We start from the raw sequence: 22,795 nt of genomic DNA, 5'->3' as shown, positions 1-22,795 counted from the left end.
CAGACAGCTCCAACTTACTGTCTGCAGCTTATCCCGGTTGTCCAGCAGGAGTTTTTCTGTGCGTCTGTAAGCCTGAGCCACCAGCACTTTTGCTTCCTAGAAGACAGTAACAAGAAGAGACTTGCAGTGCAAGTGGCAACACACAACATGTGGACAAACAAGAGAGCACCTAGAGGAAGGATGTGCAAACCGAGCAGGCAGAAAGCAGCTACCACTAACAGAAAATACAGATAAGCCTTTTGAAAAAAGCCACAAGAGTGCTTCTGATAAGAAACAGTAAACTTTTGTGCTAGCAAATCTCTCAAAGAGAGTCCCTGCTGATGGCAAATAAGTCTAAGGAAGCCACCCAGTAGCAAAAGACACAGCTCAGTACAAACCCCAAGGAAGCACAGCTAGAGTGCTTTGGAACCAGAGCTTGTTTGGTTTTCAGCTATGTGACTTGCATTTTTCAGCGAGCTGCAGACAGTAAAGAACAAACAGGAAGGTGTGCTCAGGGGCAGCCTTACATGGTCCATCATTTGCTGAAGTCCCTGGCTGAAAGGGCGCCGACCAATTCCAGGGGCACTCTCCACATCTGGGAAGGAGAGCTGCCCAATGCTGGGCACCATCCCGTACTGCTTCACCATGGAGTAGGCGATCTTGGTCACCTTCTTCAGGTCGTCCTGGGCTCCTGCATGAAAGAGACGTGATATTTTCCAGCTCTGAGTGGAGCGCAGGAGAAGCAGGTCCTACACAAGCACACATTTGACTAGTCGAGGGACTAGAGGACCTGCAGGAACCCAGGCAGGTGATCACTGGCTGCTGATGGACCTTTCCTCATGTACTGCAAGACCCGTGCATGACCCTGAATAAACACACTGGTAGCTAAAGTGTATGGATTGCTCAGCAGCCACTGCCTTCTCTTACCACATTTGCCTATAACTAGCTGGAACTAAGTGGAAGCAAGGCACAGAAGGTCCAGGCTCTTCCACCGGCCAAGAGTCTTGCTGGGTAATTGCACCCGTGGCCTTAGGCTTTGGGACAAAGTCTAAGACAACACAGTTGCATCCCACAATGAGACCTTCATTCTTACAAAAACAACTCGAAGATCAAAACAAGTAATTTGGCATTTCCCTTTCCCACTGTCCAGAGTGGGAAAATTCTGAGATCACCCTTGGACAGAGCAACAAGTACAGAAGTTCAGACTATTTACACCACTTCCACTTGCCTGCAGCAGGGTCTGACTCCTCACCTGTAGTGACTTTGTTAAAGGTGATGGCCTCGGACACTCTCCCGCCCAGAGCCATGCACATCCTCTCCAGCAGCTGCTCCTTGGTGAAGAGATACTGCTCTCTTGGAAGGATCTGAGCAAATCCAAGTGCTGCGTTTGTTCGAGGGGCTATGGAAACCTGCAACACAGGGCAGCTCCGTCAGGGCAGAAAACAAAAAGAACCAACTCTAACAACAGAGAGAAGAAAGGAAGGGCCTGCACTCCCAGTGAGATCTGCTGAAAGCGATGGTGCAGGCTGACCTACAGACACACAGCTGAAACTGCAGTACGTTGCCATTCCCATACTGAAGCCTCTGCAGCTGCAGACATGCACTTTCTGCCATTCCAGGTCAAAAAATAAAAAGGAAGCTGTCCTTAACAGCAAGTAAATTAAATTCTAGGAGTTCAGAGCACCTCTGAAGCATATAAGCCAACCAGAGCTTGCTTTACCATGTTCCAGAATCATCAGGACTACCTGGAGAAACACAGGATGTCTTCAGAAAAATAAGAGCCATTTCCCCCATCCAGCCACATCTCGTTGAGAGTAATTAACAACAGTTCAGCTTATACAATAGGTCATTCAGAGTGAATTTGCTGCTGGTGGCAGGCCAAGAAGCTGTCATCCTTGTCATTCCCACCCCTCCACCTCTCCCCTGCGTCAAGGCTCTTTGAGGAGACGTGCGTGGGACAGAAGGCACCCCGGGGTGCAAAGGGAGGCCCTTCCCTACAGAGAAGGGCTTCGGGCACACCAAATCTCAAGCGTGCCAATCTGAAAAACACATCTCTTCCCATCAGTATCAGAGCAGCTCCTGCAATGGCCTGACTGGTAGCTGCAACGTGCTGGCAGGGAAAGAGACCGTGCAGGCACGCACACAGCACAGCCTTGTGCCTGGAGGAGGCGCACGAGCTGAGCAGCAGCAGCAGGACGCTCACTTGCTCCAAATGTGCCCAGCACCAGGGTGGCCAGCAGGCACACTGGGAGTGCTTTACAGTTGGCTTGTGAAGGCAAGATTTTTCCTGTGGCTGGTTAAGCTTTGCACCACCACTGTCATGACTTGAGCCCGACAACAGACTTCTTGACAGCGTATCTTGAGAGCAAAGAGAGGTCTCTGCTCTCGTGAGCCCCCACCTGTGGTTCTGCACTCAGCTCTGGGGACCCCAGCACAAGAATGCCATGGTTGTATTAGAACAAGTCCAGAGGAGGTCCACAAAGATAATCAAGGGGCTAGAGCACATCTCCTACGAAGACAGGCTGAGGGAGTCGGGGTTGTTCAGCCTGGAGAAGCAAAGGCTCCAGGGAGACCTTACAGGAGCCTTCCAGTACCTACAGGGGGCTACAGGAAAGCTGGGGAGGGACTTTGTGTCAGGGGGTGCAGTGACAGGACACGGGGCCTTAAACAAAAAGAGGACAGGCTTAGATTAGATAAACAGAGGAAATTCTTCACTCAGAGGGTGGTGAGGCACTGGCACAGGCTGTCCAGAGAAGCTGTGGATGCCCTGGAGGTGCTCAAGGCCAGGCTGGATGGGGCTTTGGGCAACCTGGTCTGGTGGGAGGTGTCCCTGCCCATGGCAGGGGGTTGAAATTGGGTAATCTTTAAGGTCCCTTCCAACCCAAACCCTCCTGTGATTCTGTGCTGTTTGCGTTGCTGCAGCACTCACAGCTCCAAGCTCATGGAAACCAGGGTAACACAGCAGAATCTAACACAAGCGCTGCAGAACAATCAACACGTCTTGGACAGAGGATCCCAAAGGATTCTCTTCACACCCAGCACTGAACTCCACAACAGCCAGCAGTGGGGTTACCTTCATCACTGCCTCCGTGTGCTCCAGCAGCCAGCCAACCAACGCGTGCCCTGATTCATGGAACGCCACAACCTTCCTCTCCTCTGGTGACAAGATCTTGCTTCTTTTGGCAGTGCCTATCGGAACACAGACGAGGTAAGACAATAAAGTGGCAGTAAATGTAACCAACAAGCATGACCTTTAAAAGAGAAGCACACGAGCTAGAGCAGTTACACGCTGTGCAAGAGGTGCTCTCTGTCCCTGCAGTTGAAGGCAACCCATGCTTGGCACAGACTTTTTCCCCTTACAACAGACGTAATCATCACACAAATAATTTAATGCTCGATGAAATCACAGCTCTAGAACTCAAGGCTCTGTTCTGTTCCCAGCTCTGCCAAAGGTACGCTACATCTCTGCCGAGGGACAGAGCTGCAACAAGGCAGTACTATTGCAAGAGAAAGGAAAAATCCAACCCCCAAAAAACCCACCACCAAAAAAAAAGTCTGGCTGGAAGAGCATATTTAGTCTGCTGTAAGATCTTTCAGTCCCTTAGGGAACTGAGGGACACGAGGGAACCGAGATGTTCCATTATATGTAGCAGAGAGGTCCCAGCTGAGATTCCTGTGCATCAGAAGTCTTCAAGTCAGAAAAGAAAACCACAAATATCTACCCAAAATCTTTCTCCAGACCCAAGGAATCTCTGATTACACATGGCATGCTCCGTATGAGCTTATTCCCAGGCTCCTGAGAACGAGCAAATTAAGCCATAACTCACATTTAATACTTTCTCCAGAAAGGTGATTTTTGAAAGTGTCTATTTTCCAACCCAATAGTCCGTAACACAGAATAAGTCCAATTAGGATTTCAAAAAATGCTGAATGGGAGTAAAGCTTCCAGCACGCAGAAAATACGTTAACTACAGAACACACTGCACACTGAGCACTCATTACTGCCCCGCGTATCGAGCGCAAGGAGGTACCAGTGCTTTAAAGTGGATGTTTCTGCACAGTGCCAGCAGCAATAGGGGGTAGAGCAGGCACAGTCAAGAGCAGCATTATACCAAGGTTGCCTGATGCCTTGGAAAACAACATTCTATTAACATTAATTTTTAAACAAAGTCAAGAGCTTTATTAAACAAGGAAACAGCAAAATGAGCGTGGCAGATCTTGTAAAATTACTGCTCGGGGATGCTGGAAAGCACTGTGCCCTGCAAGGCATGATGGTGATGGAACAGCAGATTAATTGCAACAGCCTTCATTTTCGTTAGTCAGTCCCTTACCTCGCCTTCAGCAGTGTGTGTGCATTCCCTGTATGGATCTTTCTATAGAAAGACGCATGTATGTGCTATATATAATCTATTTAATTTTTTTTTATACTCTGGAAGCATCCCTCTGCCAGCCCACCAAGAAGGGAGGGACTGTGCTCTTCACAATAGCACACAGTGTGCCCACAACGATTGTTTCTTCCCCTACAGAAAGCAAGCTCCAGGCAGGAGAGTTCTCTGAAGGCCTGCACTTATCACATTTACGAGAGAAATAAGCCAGGAAGCAACTCGGGTGCGTCTCTGCTGGTCTTACACTGCGTACACAAACCCCACCAGAGCACAGGCTCTGCTCCATCTTCCACGGACAGTTCCAAAGACAGCCCCTAACTGCCCCTGTGTGCTCAGCAGGTTTCCTCCATCGCTCCCAGGAGACATGACTTACTGCCTACTTTCTGTTCCCAAACTGAAAACACAATGGAGACTACCACAGAGAAGAGTTCTTACTCCTCCCTCACTGCAACACAAAGCTGTAAGGCTGACAGGGCCTCTGGACTTGCAAAGTTCTCTTTTGATTCCGCACCACCCTTATTAAAACCAGCAGCCTATAATGGAAAGCACAGTAATATCTTGTTTTCTTCAAGAAAAGCTTTTATAGCAACTGAAATACCCTCTGAATTGTGAAACTCAGAAGCATTCCTATTACATGGCAAGGGTACATTTAATATAAGGGCCTGGAGGGGTGTTTAGGGTGTCCTACAAAAAATAGCCAAGTCCTGCTAATATGAAAAAAATCGGATTAAGCAACAAAAAGATGTTATTGCCTCTCAAATGCCACAAAGCCTCAGTGAAGCGAGCCAGCCTGTCAGCAGTGAAACTGCTGAAGCCCATGCCCTCTAACATCCACCACATTAAAACAAGATATCCCTTCTGCTACACGGCCCTGTGGTCTTCCTTGCTTCTTGCCCTGTCTTCCATGTCTGGGGAACTAAGGCTATGGTGGAATTCAGAGTGAAAAGTTAAGGGAATCCCTCTGAGTTCAGTGCTTTCTCTACTGCAGATGTGAAAGTAAAGCACCTATTTGCTACAGCTGATTAGGATTTCTGCACTGCAGCTAGAGCCGTCTCACTGTCCACTCCTGGGAGCTGCTGAGTACAGTTTGGGCTTCGTGGAAACGGGGTCACAGGCACCCAAAGCACTCCAGGGGTCGTTTTTAAGAGGCAGGTGAAACTGTCAGGAATTCTCAAAAAATCTTCTCTTAGATGAGGAATTATTTAGGCATTTTCTGATTAAAAAAAAAAAAACAAATAGTGAAAACCTAATTTCTATATTAGGAAATAACTGACCCAGTACAAACATCCTGTTTCACACGCTCTACTAAGAAGAGCACAGAACGCCTCTCCGTTTGCCCAGGCTCACCCGCCAGTAATGCTGCTGCAGCCTGGAAGCAGTTAAGTGTCAGATTATGAAAACCAAAGCTTGCCTAGAGGGCACTTCAGATCAAAACCGACCAGATTCAAATCCCTCAGGTGAAGTCAAGCGTTCTGGGAACTCTTTTCCCCCCCTCCCTCTAATATACTGCTACAGGGTAATCTCCAGAGGTTCCTCTGCTGGCACTTGCACAAGTGACAGGGAAAGGCTGACAGGATGTTCTCAGAGGGAGAACAGTACTCTACTGTCTTTCAGTTTTTTCTGCCAATTCATCAAAGCCTGGGCTTTGAGGCCAAAAAGAAAAATCTCTAATTTCTTCCTGTTGCTGTTGAGGATGGGGTAGCCTGTTTGCTTTTGCTATTCATGTTGATGTAGCAGGTGTCCAGAGCAGCAACAAAAACCCAGAGATACTTCCACTTTATTTATTCTAATGAAAAAACAAACCAACCACCAACCATCCAGCTTTGAATTCCCCTCTTTACTATTTTGCTACTGGTCATTTGCCCTGAGCTACTGGCTCAGGTTGCCTGCAGAGTCAGAAAAACAGGTTCATTTAGGGGCTCGTTCATAAAATCTTTCTCCAACTACGGCATTCAAGATTTTCCTGACAGCTCTCTCTACAAGAGGAACCAGTTAAGACCCAATTGTCTTCCTGGAACATAACGCAATCACCTGATCCTTCTTTCCCTCCAGGAGCTGACACAGATTAGCGAGACAACAGCGGAAACGGCCGGGTCACTTACCTGCAATCACTCTTTCCACGGCATACTCGAAGTTGGAAGTATCGATGGATTTGTGACCTTCTCTAGCAGCATGAAGAGCGGCTTCATTGCATATATTTGCTATGTCAGCTCCTGTAGCAAAGAGTTTACAAGCATTATGTTGTGTTTTATGTGACCGGCACATTTTAGGGGACAGAAAAGGCAGGAACAGATCTAGAGAGGGACCTAAGGAAGTCAAATAGCTGCACTGCAAGCTCCTCTTTGTTCCTTGGGAACAGAGAGCAAACCTAATCCATGGTGTTTATGTTGGACTTGAACAATACAACTGCCTTGGCAGTGAACGCCGCGTTGCCACACAGAGGACAGAGTTCAGCAATCAATTAACAGGCTGAAGCCAAGGCTGGCTCTCAACAACAGGGGAGTGGCGTGGGCAGCCTGGATTGGCATGGGCCGCCGCGCTGTTCATGCAGCAACCGCACAAACCTCTGTGCAGAAGAGAAAGAACATCTGTTCTGAGTTTGTGTGGGTGGGTGATGGTGGTGGGGGGCTGCCGAAAGAAGTCACGAAGAGGCACTGTGCTGGGGCCTGTTAGAGGGGAAACCCAGAAAGGATATTCCAGGAACTCCACATAAACAGGAACTCTGGAGCCCCTTGCTCAGCACTGTTTCAAAGTCCCAGGGACCTACCCTGGAAACAGGCTCAGTGCAGGAGCCAGAGCTGTCCAATTTCTACCCTGACCGACGAAGGAACTGCTATTCATTCCTCCCATCATTTTCCTGCTAACACGTATCAACTTAAGAGTCTTTCCACATCTCAGCGTGAAGCGCAACACCTCATCCTTGACACCAGCTTTGGAGCAGAGAATGAACAGCGGTTCCTCCCCTTCGGAATCAGGATCCAGGCCCTGTAAAAGTGTGCTTTCCTCCAACCTCCACACCCTGCCAGAAACTTCAGAAGATTGAAAATAGCCACAAACAATTGCTCATTGCAACTCCATTCACCAGGGAGCTGGTTAGGTTCCCACTATTTCAGTGGGGAAGATTTGAAGGGTAAGAAAAAAAAGCCTTTTGGACCAAAATACCCTCTTTAAACTAAGCAACTGAGAAGCTTCAGGTTGAACAATGGAATTAGCAAGGAGGGAGGCAGAACAGCCCCACAGGGACACACAGCATGTCATACCACTGAAGCCTGGAGTCAGTTCTGCAAGGTGCTGCGAGTAGAAGCTGGCATCTTGGATCAGTTTGAGGCCCTTCAGGTGCTGCTCAAAGATCTCTCTTCTCTCCTGCGAAGAACACGGAGCACTCACACGACAGCGAACACCCGAGCCCAGCAGACCTTTGCGACATGGCAGCTTGCCTGCTCTCCATCCCAGGGAGCAGAGGAGGAGCCAGACCTCTGGCAGCGGGGACAGGAGCACTGCCACCAGAGGGCAGGGCTGTCCTTACAGCACTTCGGTTCCACGGGAGCCCCGATAAACACCCAGCTCTCAAATTCAGAACAGATGTACGAAGGCTTACCGTGAGTCACTGCTTTCTCTCTCAGGGCCACTCTCCTCCAAACTTTCACTCTGATCTTTTAACTTTTCTCTTCCCATAAAAGCACTTGCAGGAAGGAGCTCGGAGTGCCTCTACCTGCTCCCTCCTACACTGCAAACGAAAGCCCCATCTACTAGTTACTTAGCCTGCAACCATTTCCCAGACAAAGGTGGGGGTGAGATGATGGCTGGCGGGCAGCCAGGGAGTGACTCATTCAGCTGGTCCAGGAGATCCTGATTAAAACAATGGGCTCAGTTGCCAGGGTTTTTCCCCTTCCTCCTTCAGGGCAGCTGCACGGTTCATGCTTCCGGTGCCAAATTGTATCAGGCATTTAAGGTATTTTAAGTGAAAACTCGGAGGACGACAGTAAAGCACAGATGGAAGAAGAAGAGGCTGTGCTGGCAGAGCGGACAGACCTTTGCTGCAGCTGAGCCTGTTTCCAAAGCCCTGCTACAAACGTCAACACAGCAGCCGTGGAAGACTCCCCTAGTAAATGGATTTAACAAGCATTCAGAAGGAAAGTCACTTAGCGGGCTGTCTGAAGGAAAACAAAGAGCCTGAGGAGGATAGCGAGGACAATAAAACCTGCGAGGCAAATGATGCTCAAAGCACACGACAATTTGAGCTCTCCCCCACAAGCCAACTTGCCAATTAGGTGGTTCCCAATTTCCTGGGGAGAAGACTATATATAACGTTCTGCATCTGCACGGCAAAGAACCTCACAGGAGAATCTTCTGCCAAAGCTCCTATAGGAACAGATACGCTTAAAACCAGCGAGCTGTCATTTCACTGAAACAGGCAGCTACATTAGCATGTCAAATCTCTGATTTAGGGCACATAAATAAGAAGGAAGGCACACAGAAAGGCGTACTATCTCTATCTCCTCCAAGCTCAGCCTTTGCCAGGCCCGTGAATCATCAGCAGGCAAAGGACTGGGACACTTTTGTCATCAGCATTATGGGAAGGACAGGGCAGCGCGTGGAAAATACCTGGAGCGTTGGAAGATCGATAAAGATGTGCCTGTCAAGCCTCCCAGGTCTCATCAAGGCACTATCCAAGACATCAGCACGGTTGGTGGAAGCCAGCACTATAACGTGATCTGCGGTCCCCATTCCTGTAGCAAAACAAGCAAAAACAAATGTGAAGGTTTCCACCACCACAAAGAGCAAGCACACAAAGGGACGAGGCAGGGCAGGATGCAGAGAACATCTTACACATCTTTATCACAAAGGATGTATTTACAACATCCTTTGGGGCAGCTGAGGCTGAGAAAGTGTCCTGTTCACTAGGAGCACGAGGCAGGAAGGAACCTCCCAGGTCACCCAGGCCAGTCTCTGCTCCTTGTGGACACTCTGAAATTCCCTTTTCAGTTACTTAAACTCCAGCCTAAAACTTTTTTTTGGCCACATGTTGAAGTTGCTCCAACTAGAAGCCAGAACAGAACCGTTGTGTTCAGATGAGCTGGGATGTGCCTTCTCACCCCCAGCCCTAAGTCAACTCCCGCTTCTTTAGCTCCAGTTGTACAAACAACTCTTTTTAGCTGAAATAGCATTTTCCTCCCCAGTATTTCTGCGGAAAGCCCGTTCAGCTTTCATTTACTTTTAGCCCTCAGTCACAGACAGATCACCAGGGAAGGGACAGGCTTCCTTCCGACCAGCTCATGTTAACGTAGAAATAGAAGACGGAGCCTTGCCACCCAGCAAGTGGCATATTAGCATGAGTTGATCTGCGTCTTTTCACTCGCCTTTTATCGCTCCAAAGGCACCCAGGCATCCTGCAGAGCCGTGCAGAGACCAGCCCTGCAGAACTTCCCCCAGACACCACGTAGGCAGGGGCAGAATGTGCCCCGGCAGCTCCGCAGCGATTATTAGCAGACACCAGCTCGAGCCACAGCCACAAGGTTTTGTCTCCGGGTCTTAAAGATGAAGGGAGCATCAGGATTTACAGGCTTTGCCAGAGCAGCACGGAGGCATCAAAGGCAGACAGGACTTCCTGGGGAAGCCGGAGCACTAACAGCTGGAGGAGGGCAGAGCGGGGCAGGTGGTTGCGCTGCTTGGGTGGGGAGCCAGGGATGATGTTGAATCACCGAAGCACGCTGCTTATTTATTGCATTCCACCGGGTGCCCAGAGGGCCCTGGTGTGAGTCACCTGCTCCGAGCCGATTCAGCCGCCCTGGCACGCAGCAGCCTTCCCAGGGAACGGCCGCGTTCGCCCTGCGTGCTTCCCTCGCTGCCAAGTCACACGCTGCAGCAAGCGGCTTTCTGCACGTAAGCTGGGTGGGTTTCAGCTCTCTGCAGCTTTGCCGAGGAGCTGCCAAATGTGTCAGCGTACAAGAGCTCAGCAGAGAGATTAAGGTTACAGGTAAGGCAGAGGACTGGCTCCGTCAGCTCGCACCGCAGCGAATCTCCGTTCTTCCTCCCTGCAGGATGCTGTCTGAATAAGCTCCCGGCGAGGATGAAGCCGACCACTCTTCAGGCAGGCTTTACGCCGCGCTCTGGAGGGTGATAAACAAGCAGAGAGACTGGCAGGCACTTGGGGGATAGCAAGCTGCCTTCACAGGGTGGGATTAGATGCTACAGTACATTATCAGCTTTGCAGCTGGGAGGACGCGGCCTTAAAATAGGTCTGACTGCTGGAACAAGCATAATAAAAACAGAACTGCTGAGTGCATCCTCCTCACGTCAGCTTCTGCCCCACTTGCTCTCCAGCCCGCAGCCCAGCGGTGCAGAGCAGCCCCAGTAAACCTACACCAGCAGCCCCCGAGCCCCATCACAGCTCCCAGCGCCGTGGCACCTGGCACGTGACGGGCCTTGGCTTCCACAGGCAGCCATCAGCCACAGGAACAGGCTACGAAAACACCACCTCAGCCACAGCAACAAATTCAAAGCAGTTCTGAACATTTAGCCCCAAAAGAGCCTTCGTATCTATGAAGCTTACAACTTAACCCACTTCAAAAGGAAAGGAGAAGGGGGCACTTGAACTGCTACGGGCTCTCCCTCCCCACTGCCCCGATGGGCATCCCATCTGTGGTACTACACCGTCCTTCCCCAGCCACTCGTTATAAGAATTTTGGCCCTCATCTGTGTGCAGTGCCCCTCAAACAGGGTCACAAACCTGCACGTGGCACAAGCCAGGGCTGAGGTCTCCTCTGAGGACCTCTGGCTGCCACCAGAAACAGGTCTGCGTTTTTGTTCAAAGCCAGGAATCAGCCCAGGCCTGTCGGGCTCCTCTCAGATGCACTCAGAACGGGGGAGATATTTGGGTCACGTTCCTCTTCTGCTTGTTTGTGGCTTGTGAGGGGAGATTCACTATTCAGAGCAGGCACCTGTTCCGACAAAGGCTGGAGTACGAGCTGCCCTGCTTTTAAAACAGCTTCTGTACACACAGGCTCCATCCCTGTCCCTCTCCCACCCCATTCCTGGGGCTTCCAGAGCTGTCAGAGCCATGAAACCAAGGTAGCTCGCAGGAAGAGCCTCCAATTGCTCTAAAATCCGCACGCCAGCATTAGAGCAAACTGCATCCCGTAACAGCTCTTGGGGCCCTCGTCCTTCCCGCAGCTGGCAGAGGGGGATCCACGAGGCTCTGACCCTCCTCGTCCTTCCCCACCTCACCTAGGAGTCATCTCGTTCCAGCGCACGCATTCCACAACCGCTGCTAAGCTGATGATTCACAGATCTACTTCTGCACTTGATTTTTATTTTTTTTTTTTTTTCAAACGAATAGCTCGACTCAGTGCTATGGTGTTGCCTTGCAGAAATTCAACCACCAATTTAAGCTAAAAGCAGCTAAAACAGCTCTCAACCTCCCCTTTCAAGGTTCCTCATTAGAAACATATGACTCCCCCGCTTATGCCTGGGTAAGCTGTCAACCTCCTTAAAAAACAGAAAAATATTCACTGTCCTCCTGAAAACTCTTCTGTAAGGACGGACACAGCACTTCAGCATTCATTTCGGTACCATGCAGCCAGAGAGCATTTCAATAACACGAGCCAAGATCCGCGCTCATGTGTACACCCAACAGTAAGCCCGTGCTTCTTGTACTACCCCGCCGGTCCGTGCCAGCTGTCTCTCGTTTGGCATTATAAACTCCTTGGGCTATTTTTTTTAGTGTGTTTGATAAAGCACTTAGCTCAACGAGGGGCTTAGTCCGTGATCTGTACGAGACACAAATAAATAATCACGAAGCAATATAAATTTAAAAATAAGCCAGGCAGCACAGAACAAAGAAGCTTTTTTTTTTTTTTCCTAGGGCTTTTAAAAGCATACACTGAGGACAATATTTACCTTCTAAACGGATTTGTTCCCTGATTTCTGAACTGAGACTCACCAAAGCAGCACCACTCTGGAAACAGCACCTGATTTCTACAGCCCACAGAAAATCAGCCATTGTCATTTCCAGCACTGAGATGTAGGCTGCACTGACCACGTATTCCTGAACAGATGGCCCCCATCTGAGTCAGCGTTAACCTGTTGCCAGTTCACCTTGCAACCACCAAGAGGAAAAAAACAACCAAGCTGGCATTGGCATTCTGTGTCAGTAATGGCCTTTCCATGGAGACAGCGTTACACAGGCACAGCTGCAAACAGTTCTGTTTGCTCCACGAGCAGCTATGTGCTTGGCCAAGATGCCTGAGTTAGTGCCTGTGCGAAGTCCCATGGAATCACATCCCCATTTCTGGTGATTTCTGGTAACTACACAGCACTGTGGGTTTCAGGGAGGTTCCTCTGATAATCAGGTTTGTGCAGGGTTATTTAGGACCCACTTAAAGCTCATTTCCCTCCTTCAAAAACTTCATGGCACCTGGGTGAAAGCAGAGAGAGGCCTGGAGGATTTCTGCTCAGAAGGACCACTCCACCCTGCTTGTACCATGCTGTGCCCCAGCTTATAATTTCTCCTCCTTCTGCAGCACAGGCAAAGATCCAGAATTACAGATCATCCTGCGTGCAGCATGGAGGAATACCTACCCTTTCCTGAAAACACAAGTCAGCTTCTCTCCTTGAGAGCCTAAGGTTGACCACACAGCAAGCTCCAGGAGGCAGCCTTGCTGCCAAGCTGCACGAAGAGCAGCACTTCATTTCAGCAGGGCTGCACCCACTGCTCCCCTCTGAGCATCCAGCAAAGAGGAGCAAGCACCTTTCAGCCCTGAGGTCTGGAGAAAGAGGGATGCTTTCAGTGCAGGACTTTTAACTTCTCACATAAAGAGTCTGATGAGCTAAGTGTCATGTTTATAGTCGAGGCAAAAGGCAGCCCTGTCCCACAGAACAGCAGACTGATACAAACATGCCCTGATGGACAAGTAGCCATCCTACACCTCGCCCTGCAACACAAGGATTTAGCAACAGCAGCAGTGCAAGTTGGGTCAGGGCAGCAGGCTCTGACAGAGTTATGACTAACACCAGACAAAGGATTGCTCTTTTTGGCGCTTGCATGAAAGCGTCTGAGCAAAGGGTTGATTCCATATGTGGCACAGCCAGCAACCATCCAGAAGCGTGGCATCAAACCAGGACTTGTCTGCAAAGCTTCCCTCTCCCAGCTTAGATAGGCATCTTACAGCCAGGCAAGAGACATGAGAACAGGTCAAGGGACGGGAGAATGAATATTTTCCAGTGCTAATGTCCCTGTGGGACAACTAAACTTCAAACCTTATCAGACTTTAAAACACCACCTGTCTCAGAACGTAGCAAGTATTCAACATTTAATGGTCAGCTGGACCTAAATGCTACCAGCTATGGACAGTAGTGTCCTCGCTGCCAATTCGTTCTCTTTTGGTTTCCCGGTATTGTAAAAAAATTCCTCTCCAGCTGCCAGTAGGAAAACATACTCCTGAACTGAAGCCACTTACTGTAGGAAGAGTCTTTGGGGTTGCTGCCCTCTGCCAGCCAGGATCTCTAATGCATGTTATCCACCGGTTTTGTTCGCAGGTGGATGCTCCCCTGGTGTTGGTGCACATTCACCCTGAATGTGACACTACAATTCTGACTCAATCGTTGGAGTGCAGTCACAAAAACAGCTGGCTCCAGGGTTTTAAGTCTACTAGATACTGACCTTTAATCCTTTTGAAATCTAGATATTTATATAGTTTTTTCTTTTTTCTCCACAGCTTATTCACACCACACTCTCAAACATCTCTCCTTAGCCCAATGACTTGCTAGGCACCATCAGCTCTGGAGGAGTCCTGCCCAGCTCTCCAGTGACAGACGAAGAGATGCAATATAAAGCCTTCAGAAACAGGGACTAACAATGGGACACTGATTCAGCCTAGTGCTTGGGGAGAATCCTGGGAGATCTGCAGAAAAGCGTAATTCAGTGTGAAGCAATTACTGGACACACAGCTTCCAAAAACCCTGCGCTGAACAACAGCTGCTGCTCTTCCTCTGTACTCACTGCAGCAGCTGGTGAAGGGGAGAAAGAGCAGAGAAAGGACCCACTTCAGCTGAGTAATATGACAACCTCCAGAAACAGAACAAGGCCAGCCACTGCCACAATGGCGTGCAAATAGGAAAAAAAAAAATCACAAAAAAAAAGATTTTCAGGTGTGAAAGTCCCTAAGCTGCAGTTCAAGCCCCAGTTATCATTTGTCATACAGAGAGGTTTTTAACAATGACATGACCAAATTGTAACACTGGGCTTAGTCCTGGAAATGCTGTGAAGTGCCAGCTAGCCTTGTTCCAGGAAAGAGGGAAGTGAGGTTTGTTTCAATGCAATGGTAAATACTCCCCCAAGAAGAAAACACCAAAGAGGCACTGCAAGTTCAAACAGGACAGCAGCCCAGATCTCCGAGGTGGTAAGGGCCCAACTGCTCAGAGACAGAAATACTGACCATCCATTTCTACCAGCAGCTGGTTCAAGGTCTGCTCCTCCTCAGCATTGGCAAAACCCGATATGTTGGTTGAGCGCTTCTTGCCCACGGCATCGATTTCATCAATGTACACGATGCAGGGCGCACGAGCCTGGGCTTCTCTGAAGAGGCTCCGAACTCGGGCAGCTCCAAGACCTGTAGGGGAAGGGAAGAAGAAATGAGCTTCACAGCCATAGCTGTAGAGCGTTACCAGCCCCCTATTAGATATCTGACCCAGGCAAACCCTCAGTGTGTGACAGTCCCTCTCTCAACACTCCAGACATGAAGAATTAGTCAAGAACTCATCTCTTTAGCCCTTAAATACTGCTTGTCCTGAATCGTGCTGGCTTTTAACTGAGCTCCCAGAACTGCAAGGACTCTTCAGAGCTGCTGTAAGAGGAGCTCTGCTCCCAGCTCCAGACCTGAGCTCCTGGTCCTTCCACAGGTTAGGAGCAAAAATATTCAGCACATTTCCACACACAGACCCTCGTTGGGTCTCAAGAGATGTAGGAAGGAAGGAAGAAGACTGAAATCCCTGAGCACAGAGAGACCATACTTCCTCCCATCAGCAGGGAGCAGCAGAAAATCCATCAGCATTCTCAATATAAGGAAGGAAGCCTCAGTCAATGGCTTTAGTAAGTAGAGGCAAGTCAGAGATGATGCTTCCAGGTGAAGAACCATGGTTTCCCATTGCCAGAAAGAAGCAACTAGCTATTCAAAGAAAACGTTTTAGGTACCACATTATTATCTATCCACACTAATGCTGAAACCCTTTTATATTTTCAGCAGCAATATCCAGCAAAGCAACACAAAATCTCTGTCCTTTACGAGGCCCAGTCAACGCTCCCCAAGTAACCTCCACTCCCTTCCTCCCGCCACGCTTACCTCCTATCACCTCCACGAACTCAGAGCCTGCCATGGCCAGGAATGGTACTTGTGCCTCTGTAGCCACCGCCTTTGCCAGCAAGGTCTTCCCACAGCCCGGCGGCCCAAGCAGTAAGGCACCCTTGGGCACTTTGGCTCCAAGCTGAAGGTAGCGATCAGGATTCTGTAAGAGCAGCACAGCTGGGTCAGATCCACAGCCAACACGAGGCATCTGCACAAGGATACAGTCTCCCAGAGCTCCTTGACGCTGTTCTCATCCTGAGCAACCCTGAGCTCCTAATGGGAGCAGCCACATCTGCAGCCTGTTACAGAACTGGAAATAGACACTGAGTCATGGTGATCACAGCACAAAAGTTTTCAGCTTATTTAGACAGAGGCTGCTCAGTATCGTGCAGGATGAAGAGAACAGACCCTCCTCCCCAGGTTAATTCTAACCCAGAAGATGGGCAGCAAGCACTTCTTGCGGTCTGCTCTTAAATACCTTTAAGTAGTCCACAAATTCTTTGACTTCCATTTTGGCCTCATGCATTCCTGCTACGTCTTTGAAACCAATCCCTTTTCCGGATTTTCCATCCACAATGGTGAAACGAGCCATCTTCAGCTGGTTCTGTGGGAGGCAACACAAATGCTGAAGAAGTGCTTTGACTCTGGACAAGGCAACAGCCTGGAAAGACAGTTTGCTACACAGCACAGCGCAGGCATAGCCACCCCCAACAAAGAACATTACAATGCCCACCAGTGCATCGTTGTTTTACTAACTTCTGCTTTGGATACTTCACAGCCAGGCTGCAGGATTGCTGCCTCAAGCCTTATTCACCCACGTTATGTTGGGAAGAGAAAGTAAACCTGCAATAATCCCCCCAGCCCAGCTCAAGTCCCTGTAGGCCAGGCAGAGACATTTATTAAAACCATATAGAATGCCCAAAACTTCATTTGGGATCTTCTCCCTGATTTTTAAATTCACTGATCCTTAACACACTCGGGATAGGTGTAGCTTTAAGGAACATGTATGGATGGTAAATATCAGCGGTAAATAAATTACCAATATTGCCTTGTAAACGTATGCAAACATACACTTTGGACCACTGTCCAACGCTGCCACCAGCTCCTACAACAACACAACCTGGGAACAGAATATGGGCTCTCGAATTTAACAGGCACCACATTTCAGCCTTCTGGTGTGTGTTAAGCCAGAGTGACAGCCAAAACAAGGATTTAGTTAAATGTCCTACTTGTAACTGCTCACCATGTTCCTCTGAAAACAGCTACTCAGGACTTTTTTCTGAGAAGAAAGTTTATAACTTCTCATGCCTTAGAAGCAGCAGTTTATCCAAACAAAAGAGTTAAACACGCCGGGCCTAGCTGTCCCCACTTATGCAAGGGCAGAAACCAGTCCTCAAGGCCCTCATTACTTAACACTTCTTTAAACTACTCTTTTCTCCCAGGCAGCTGCGCCCCTTTGTATAAAGAGAATCCCAAAGCCAGAAGAGAACTACAGAGGACAGCGAGTGGGAAACCTAACAAGGGACTGAATTCACCACTGTTTTCATCCCCAGATCCCTGCGGTCAGTACCAGTGTACCCAGAGCTGATTTCTACAGAGTTTCATCAGCTGATCCAGGCAAGGGTGGAGGATAGCAGGAGATTTAACTGATGTTGCAAGCGAGGCATGTGGCGTGAGGGGAACAGGCCAACACGTAATGAAATCCAGAATCTGAACATATTTTATAAATTGAGAATTCATTTTGCAGAAAGCAGCAATTCCTACTCCTGGCTGTATGGGAGGCATATTGGCAGGACCCAGAGAAAAACACCATCTGCAGCTGCAACTCATTAACAAGCTTTGAAAATAGCAGAGCAAACTGGACTGCAAATTCACTGAGCTCAGCCCTTCCTGCCATTGGGGGAAAGAAAGGGCCTCAGCTAAGGCCAGTTACTGTACAAGCGGGTCAGATGATCAGGACAGGAAAAGATGCAAGATGTGTCAAGACTGAGGAGTCCCTGGCATCGGTTTATTCTCAATCTGTGTTGACTTTGCTGGGGAAAGGGGAGGAGATTAGGCCAGCAGAAGGCAAGACTACTCACAGGCTGCAAAGCAACGTAAAGATGCAGGATACTTACAAAAGCATTGAATCCTCCTGCCCTGCCTGCGACCCTAATAAGGCGGAAGATGCTCCACAACATGGAGACAGCCACAAGTGTCACTATCAGGGAAATGACATCGCTGAAAGGACAAAAGCAGGACAGGTCAAAATTGAAGCTTTCAGCCACAACTCAGTAAATGTCACTCACTATTTTCAGTATTTTAAAGGTCCTGACATTTTCGGCAGCCATGAGCATCTATGACTAAGAAAACAGCACCTTGAAATTTTCTATACAAAACCAAAACCCCAACAATTACGTAACCCGAGAAGTTAAACAGAGGACACTGGCACATGCTGCTCACAGCTGTGGAAGAAATTCCTCTTCACCATTCCCTGCAGAGGCATTTCTACTTATAAAGCAGATAGACCTTCGGGCAGCCAGATCACAGCCAGAGCAGGAGCTGGGGACACTGGCAGCCCTTCCCACGGGAGCTCACTGCGGAAGACCTGTGTCCCGCGATGCTACGAAGGTTCCAGCTCCCCCAAACCTGGCAGAAATCCCACTGCAGCTCTCCCATTAGGCAAGAAGGGTTGGCTGCCCCTGCTCAAGTCTCCCAGAAGTCCTTCACAAGGAGCTCCTGCAGCAACCAGCACAATGAATTTTCTGGATCCTTTCAGTACCTCTTGGGTTAGAAGGGAGCCACGGAGCAGAGCTGACAGGGCAGGTCTAATGCAGTTATAAGACAAATGTGCTGAGGACAAAATACCCTGTGAGCTCTGAACAGGGAATACTTCTAATAAGAGGAAGAATGATTGGACTATCAGAAGGCAGGCTGGGACTGGAGGTACCCTAACTAAGCTCCTTGTTCTGCTCCACGTGCCCTGCTTGACCCTGTGAAATGCTCTTGCCTCCCCACACTTCTGTTTCTTATCTTTAAACTAGGAGCATGCGTTCCACCTCTCGGAACGGATGATTTACTGAAGCAATGGGAGCAGCACATGCTGTATACCTAGCTGCATTTGTCTCCCCTGAGCGAGGGCTCCTAGGCAACACTGGAAACTGAAAATCACCTACAGTTTGGCAACTGTGCAAACAGGAGATTCATTCTGAAATGCATCAAGGGCCTGTACCTGACAGCAAACTGAGTGCAAGCTCTAAGTGCTCTGCACCTCACAGCTGCTTCAAACTCCAGACTCTGAAGTCTCCTGAGTCTTCAGACCCTAGAGTATCTCTTTAAAAAACAGTATTTTCAGACACAGGGGAAATCAGCCCGTGCTGCTACATAACTAACTGGTCAGTGTACTCGTCCCATTACACAAACTGACAAAAATTAGCAAGTTATGAATCCCAACAGAAGATTCCATGCTGCGTGATCTATTTAAGAAGTTTGTCTTCACACAAATCATGCATTCAAAGTGTAAAAAATGTCACTCAGAGGACAAGCAACTGGTCAAAATCCTGCAAGGGTATTTTCTCACATACAAACATGACATTTATTTCACGTTTTGGTAAGACATCCAGGAAACACACCGTGCTCCAAACCCCACGAGCTACTAGAACCCAACGCTGTGCACCTCTGCTTAGCATGGTGCACAAGCAGGTGCCCAGGCCATCTCAGCAGGTAACGGCAGCAGCACGGAGCTATCCTTCTTGGTTGTTAGGGCACGGGATTTCTTTCTTAGCAGACAAAGCTACTGTGCTGCATCTCCATCTCTAGGACTCTAGAACAAAATACTGGTTGAGAGCTCTCCAAAGGCCAGTCTCTCTGCAGACTTCCAGAGAGCATCTTTCTGCATCAGCACAGCCCTCAGTGATGGAGGTGGACTTGTTCAATAGCCCAGTGAGCGAGCTTCACAGGTCTCTTGTTCTCTGCGCCCCATAAATCCTATCTTGCAAAAATAAGCTGCCAGCCTTAACAGAAGGGCAAATAAACCTTGTGAGCAGCAAATGACCACAAAATATAAAATGAAAGCACAGAACAAAGCCTAGCCAGTGCTCTGTAATCTTCCGTCAGATTTTTACTTCTTGCTCATTGCAGTTTATTTCAGAATTAAAACCTCTGAGCACTGACATTTTAATTATTATTTTTAAAAGCAAAGGATCCCGAGATCCTTTCAGGTAACAGAAAGGGGCTGCAAATTTAATAGGAGTACTCCTCCCTCAGTGAGATTTTCTATCTTAGCATCAAAGCTGCTCTGCTCAGTATGGGGCTCACAGCTGGAGCGAGCACCAGCACAGGCTGTCCTCTGATCTACAGCTGCTGGAGAAACAGGCCAAAATTAGGTGTTTATTTTTACAGACTGAACCACCACCACAGGCCTTCCTTGAAGCATTCTAACAGGGGACAGCTTACTGCACCACCGACATTCTCCACAAACCAGGGCACAACATCACACTTGTTGAGTCAGGATTTCTATCTCACGTTGCACTTGAATAATGGATTATTGCAAGGACAGCAGCAACTGACAGACTTTGCTCAGACCTGCTGACACTGACACCAAATATTTTGGTTCACTACATGCTGCAGTTCAAGACATCTCCTTGAGACCCTCATGTCTGAGCCGCTAACACACATCTAGAGCATTTTTCAAAGACTGCCTAAGTGCTCCAAAACAGGGACCACTTCTTTTTGTTCTGCATTTACATAACATGTAGCTGGAAGGAACTTTGCTCTTCAAGTGAAGGATGCTGTTGCCAACATAAGATCAACAGTGAGCACGAGTTTATATCATACTTTCCATAAAAGCCAGGGTGTTTGTAGGAAACAGGGATTCTCTCCTTCTCATCAATATTCAGCTCATCCTCCGCAGCTCTCAGCTTCTCTTCAAATTTGTCAATGTTTGCCACCCGCATTGTGTACAGCAGGGTAACGTTCTGGGGACATGCAATCAAAAGCAGCAAGAAGAAATTGTAAGTGTGGTATAAAGACACAACAATGAGCAGAAGAGGTGCACGAAACGGAGAAGTCAGATAAAAGTTAGCATTGTTACATCCTTTGTTTGCTACAGCAATGAACTCATGAGCAGGTAACTGATGCTGGGCCTCCAAATCAAGTCAGGAGCACCTCATGGCTTTCTGGCACCTTATTGAAAGCATAAAAGCCAAGAACTGAGTCTCAGCTCTCTAGAAACAAGGAGGTGCAATGACTTTGTAGGCAGACTGGAGGATGAGGTTAGTATTATAAACCTAACTGTAATGATAGCTTGGGTCCAGTCAAAGTTTTACAATACATCTGGAACTACATCACTGGGCAGGAAGCCTTCTGCATATTGTTTCTGTATCCCTCTCAGTAATTAATTTCATCCAGAAGTTTGCAAAATGGATCATAAATCGATGAACTAAATGGGATGTACCCACGAACAATATTTTAATCTCTGAGGCTAGTTGGTAATGATTCTTGGTGGCAACTCTTGGAAATAAAGCAAGCATGTGATCAAACTTTGCTTTTTTTCCCCATTTTGGAAGATTTAAGAAGGAAGTCTAATGGAACTTGACAGAGCAATTGAAGCTAAAATCCAAAACAGGAGATAATTTTTAAAACTGGATCTAGAATTAAGAATTTACAGTCATCATCTAGATACCTTCTGACATTTTAGTCTGAGCTGGGAAAAACGAACTATTGAATTTCCCCAGCTTTTTAAACATTCGTAATGTTTCCTTCCATGTCACTATTAATTATTCTTACAGTTTAAAATAAAAATCCCAGTGTCCAGGTTGGTACAAGTAATAAAAGCCCCCTGAAGTACAAACAACAGGAAGCAAAAATTAATGAAAAGCAAATTTACCAGCTAGAGTTTTACTGAACATATAATTCATCAATTCAATTCTTTCCAACAGTATAATCTAAGATCATCAACTCCAACCAGAGAAAGCCACTCACGACTTGTCCATGCGGAGTTCCTCCAGGGTGCAGATAAATTTCTACAATATCACTTTCTGGAACCACTTCGATTCTCTGGACCTCCCCCTTTGACAGCATCTCATTGATGAAATAATTCCAGGAAATGTTGGTCCCTTCTCTGTTCTCGCTGACGGTGAATCGAAACATCAGCACTATTAACGTTATGATGAGGAGTGCCCGCAAGCGTTCGAGGTGCATCTGATTCTCCCTTTTCCTCCGTTTCTCTTCCTCTAAGAAAGAAAAAAGATCAGGAAAAGAGACATGAGCATGTAACTGCACAGCTTTCTGACCAAAAGAAGGGACACCTGAGTGACAAAGCCTAACACCACAGAACCTTTAACACTTCTGTTGCATGGTTCTCTGGAGGCACTATACTCAGAGGCAGGACCTGACTCGCTCCGCACAGGCCATTTCCTAGCTTGGCTCACAAAGGTAACAGGAGGCTGTGTGACTTGCCCAAGGTTACACAAGGGAGTTGGTTTTCTGGGTTATGTTTCACTTCCAGGCCTTCCTGGCTTCTAGACTGTCAAGCCACAGGGCCCCAGCTGTGCATACGGAACAGCAGCAGGGCAAAAGCCTGGTTACGAAAGCACGAGCAGTCACGTGTAAGCCTAGTGGTTGCCTGGAAGGAGACACATTTTGCATCCTGATAGCCAGCAATCTGCTTGCATCACGTTGCTGCTTTTCCAATCGAGGCTGTTGTACCACATCTACATTCAGCTGCTCCCCAAAGCCCCAAAAGCCACGCGGGGGGGCACTGCGTACACACGTTGCAGAGGTAACGGAGGATTGCCTCTTCATTTTAAGTGGTGCTTCAGTAAGAGGAGGAACTGAAGCATCGGCGAGCCAAAGAAAGTCCCCTACTTCCAGAATTTGTCATGCACGAAGACCAACACCCATCTCTAACATTTTGAAAAGCTCTGACCAGCGTTCTGTGTTTTGAGGCAGTCCGACTGTGCTCCAGGAGACTTCAGATGGTCGTAGCCCACTGCCCCCATTGCGGTGACCCCAAGTACCATTCTGCTTGAAAATGAAGGGCCCACTTGCCTGGCCTAACATGGATGGATAAAATAATAAAGCCACCAGACCTTTGCTGCTAAAAAAATC

At 48.2% G+C, this 22,795-nt stretch overlaps 1 protein-coding gene across 1 annotated transcript in view; it reads right to left on the bottom strand.

Moving 5' to 3' along the window:
* SPG7 (SPG7 matrix AAA peptidase subunit, paraplegin) overlaps nucleotides 1-22,795 on the bottom strand; it is a 31,774-nt gene that overhangs the window by 2,327 nt on the left and 6,652 nt on the right. The window contains exons 4-16 of the mRNA XM_082770408.1: nucleotides 21,668-21,918; nucleotides 20,522-20,661; nucleotides 17,824-17,926; nucleotides 16,185-16,310; nucleotides 15,704-15,866; nucleotides 14,801-14,974; nucleotides 8,970-9,094; nucleotides 7,625-7,727; nucleotides 6,467-6,577; nucleotides 3,053-3,168; nucleotides 1,232-1,388; nucleotides 507-670; nucleotides 19-96 (exon numbers count right to left, since the gene is read on the bottom strand). Coding sequence (XP_082626534.1) covers nucleotides 19-96; nucleotides 507-670; nucleotides 1,232-1,388; nucleotides 3,053-3,168; nucleotides 6,467-6,577; nucleotides 7,625-7,727; nucleotides 8,970-9,094; nucleotides 14,801-14,974; nucleotides 15,704-15,866; nucleotides 16,185-16,310; nucleotides 17,824-17,926; nucleotides 20,522-20,661; nucleotides 21,668-21,918 — 1,811 coding nt within the window. The remainder of the gene's footprint in view (nucleotides 1-18; nucleotides 97-506; nucleotides 671-1,231; nucleotides 1,389-3,052; nucleotides 3,169-6,466; nucleotides 6,578-7,624; nucleotides 7,728-8,969; nucleotides 9,095-14,800; nucleotides 14,975-15,703; nucleotides 15,867-16,184; nucleotides 16,311-17,823; nucleotides 17,927-20,521; nucleotides 20,662-21,667; nucleotides 21,919-22,795) is intronic.

The sequence above is a fragment of the Aythya marila genome (genome assembly GCF_965140915.1).
Source record: "Aythya marila genome assembly, chromosome: 12".
NCBI classification, from domain to species: Eukaryota; Metazoa; Chordata; class Aves; order Anseriformes; family Anatidae; genus Aythya; species Aythya marila.
The sequence above is the reverse complement of the archived record's forward strand: the minus strand, read 5'-3'. Positions and strand labels throughout refer to the sequence as shown.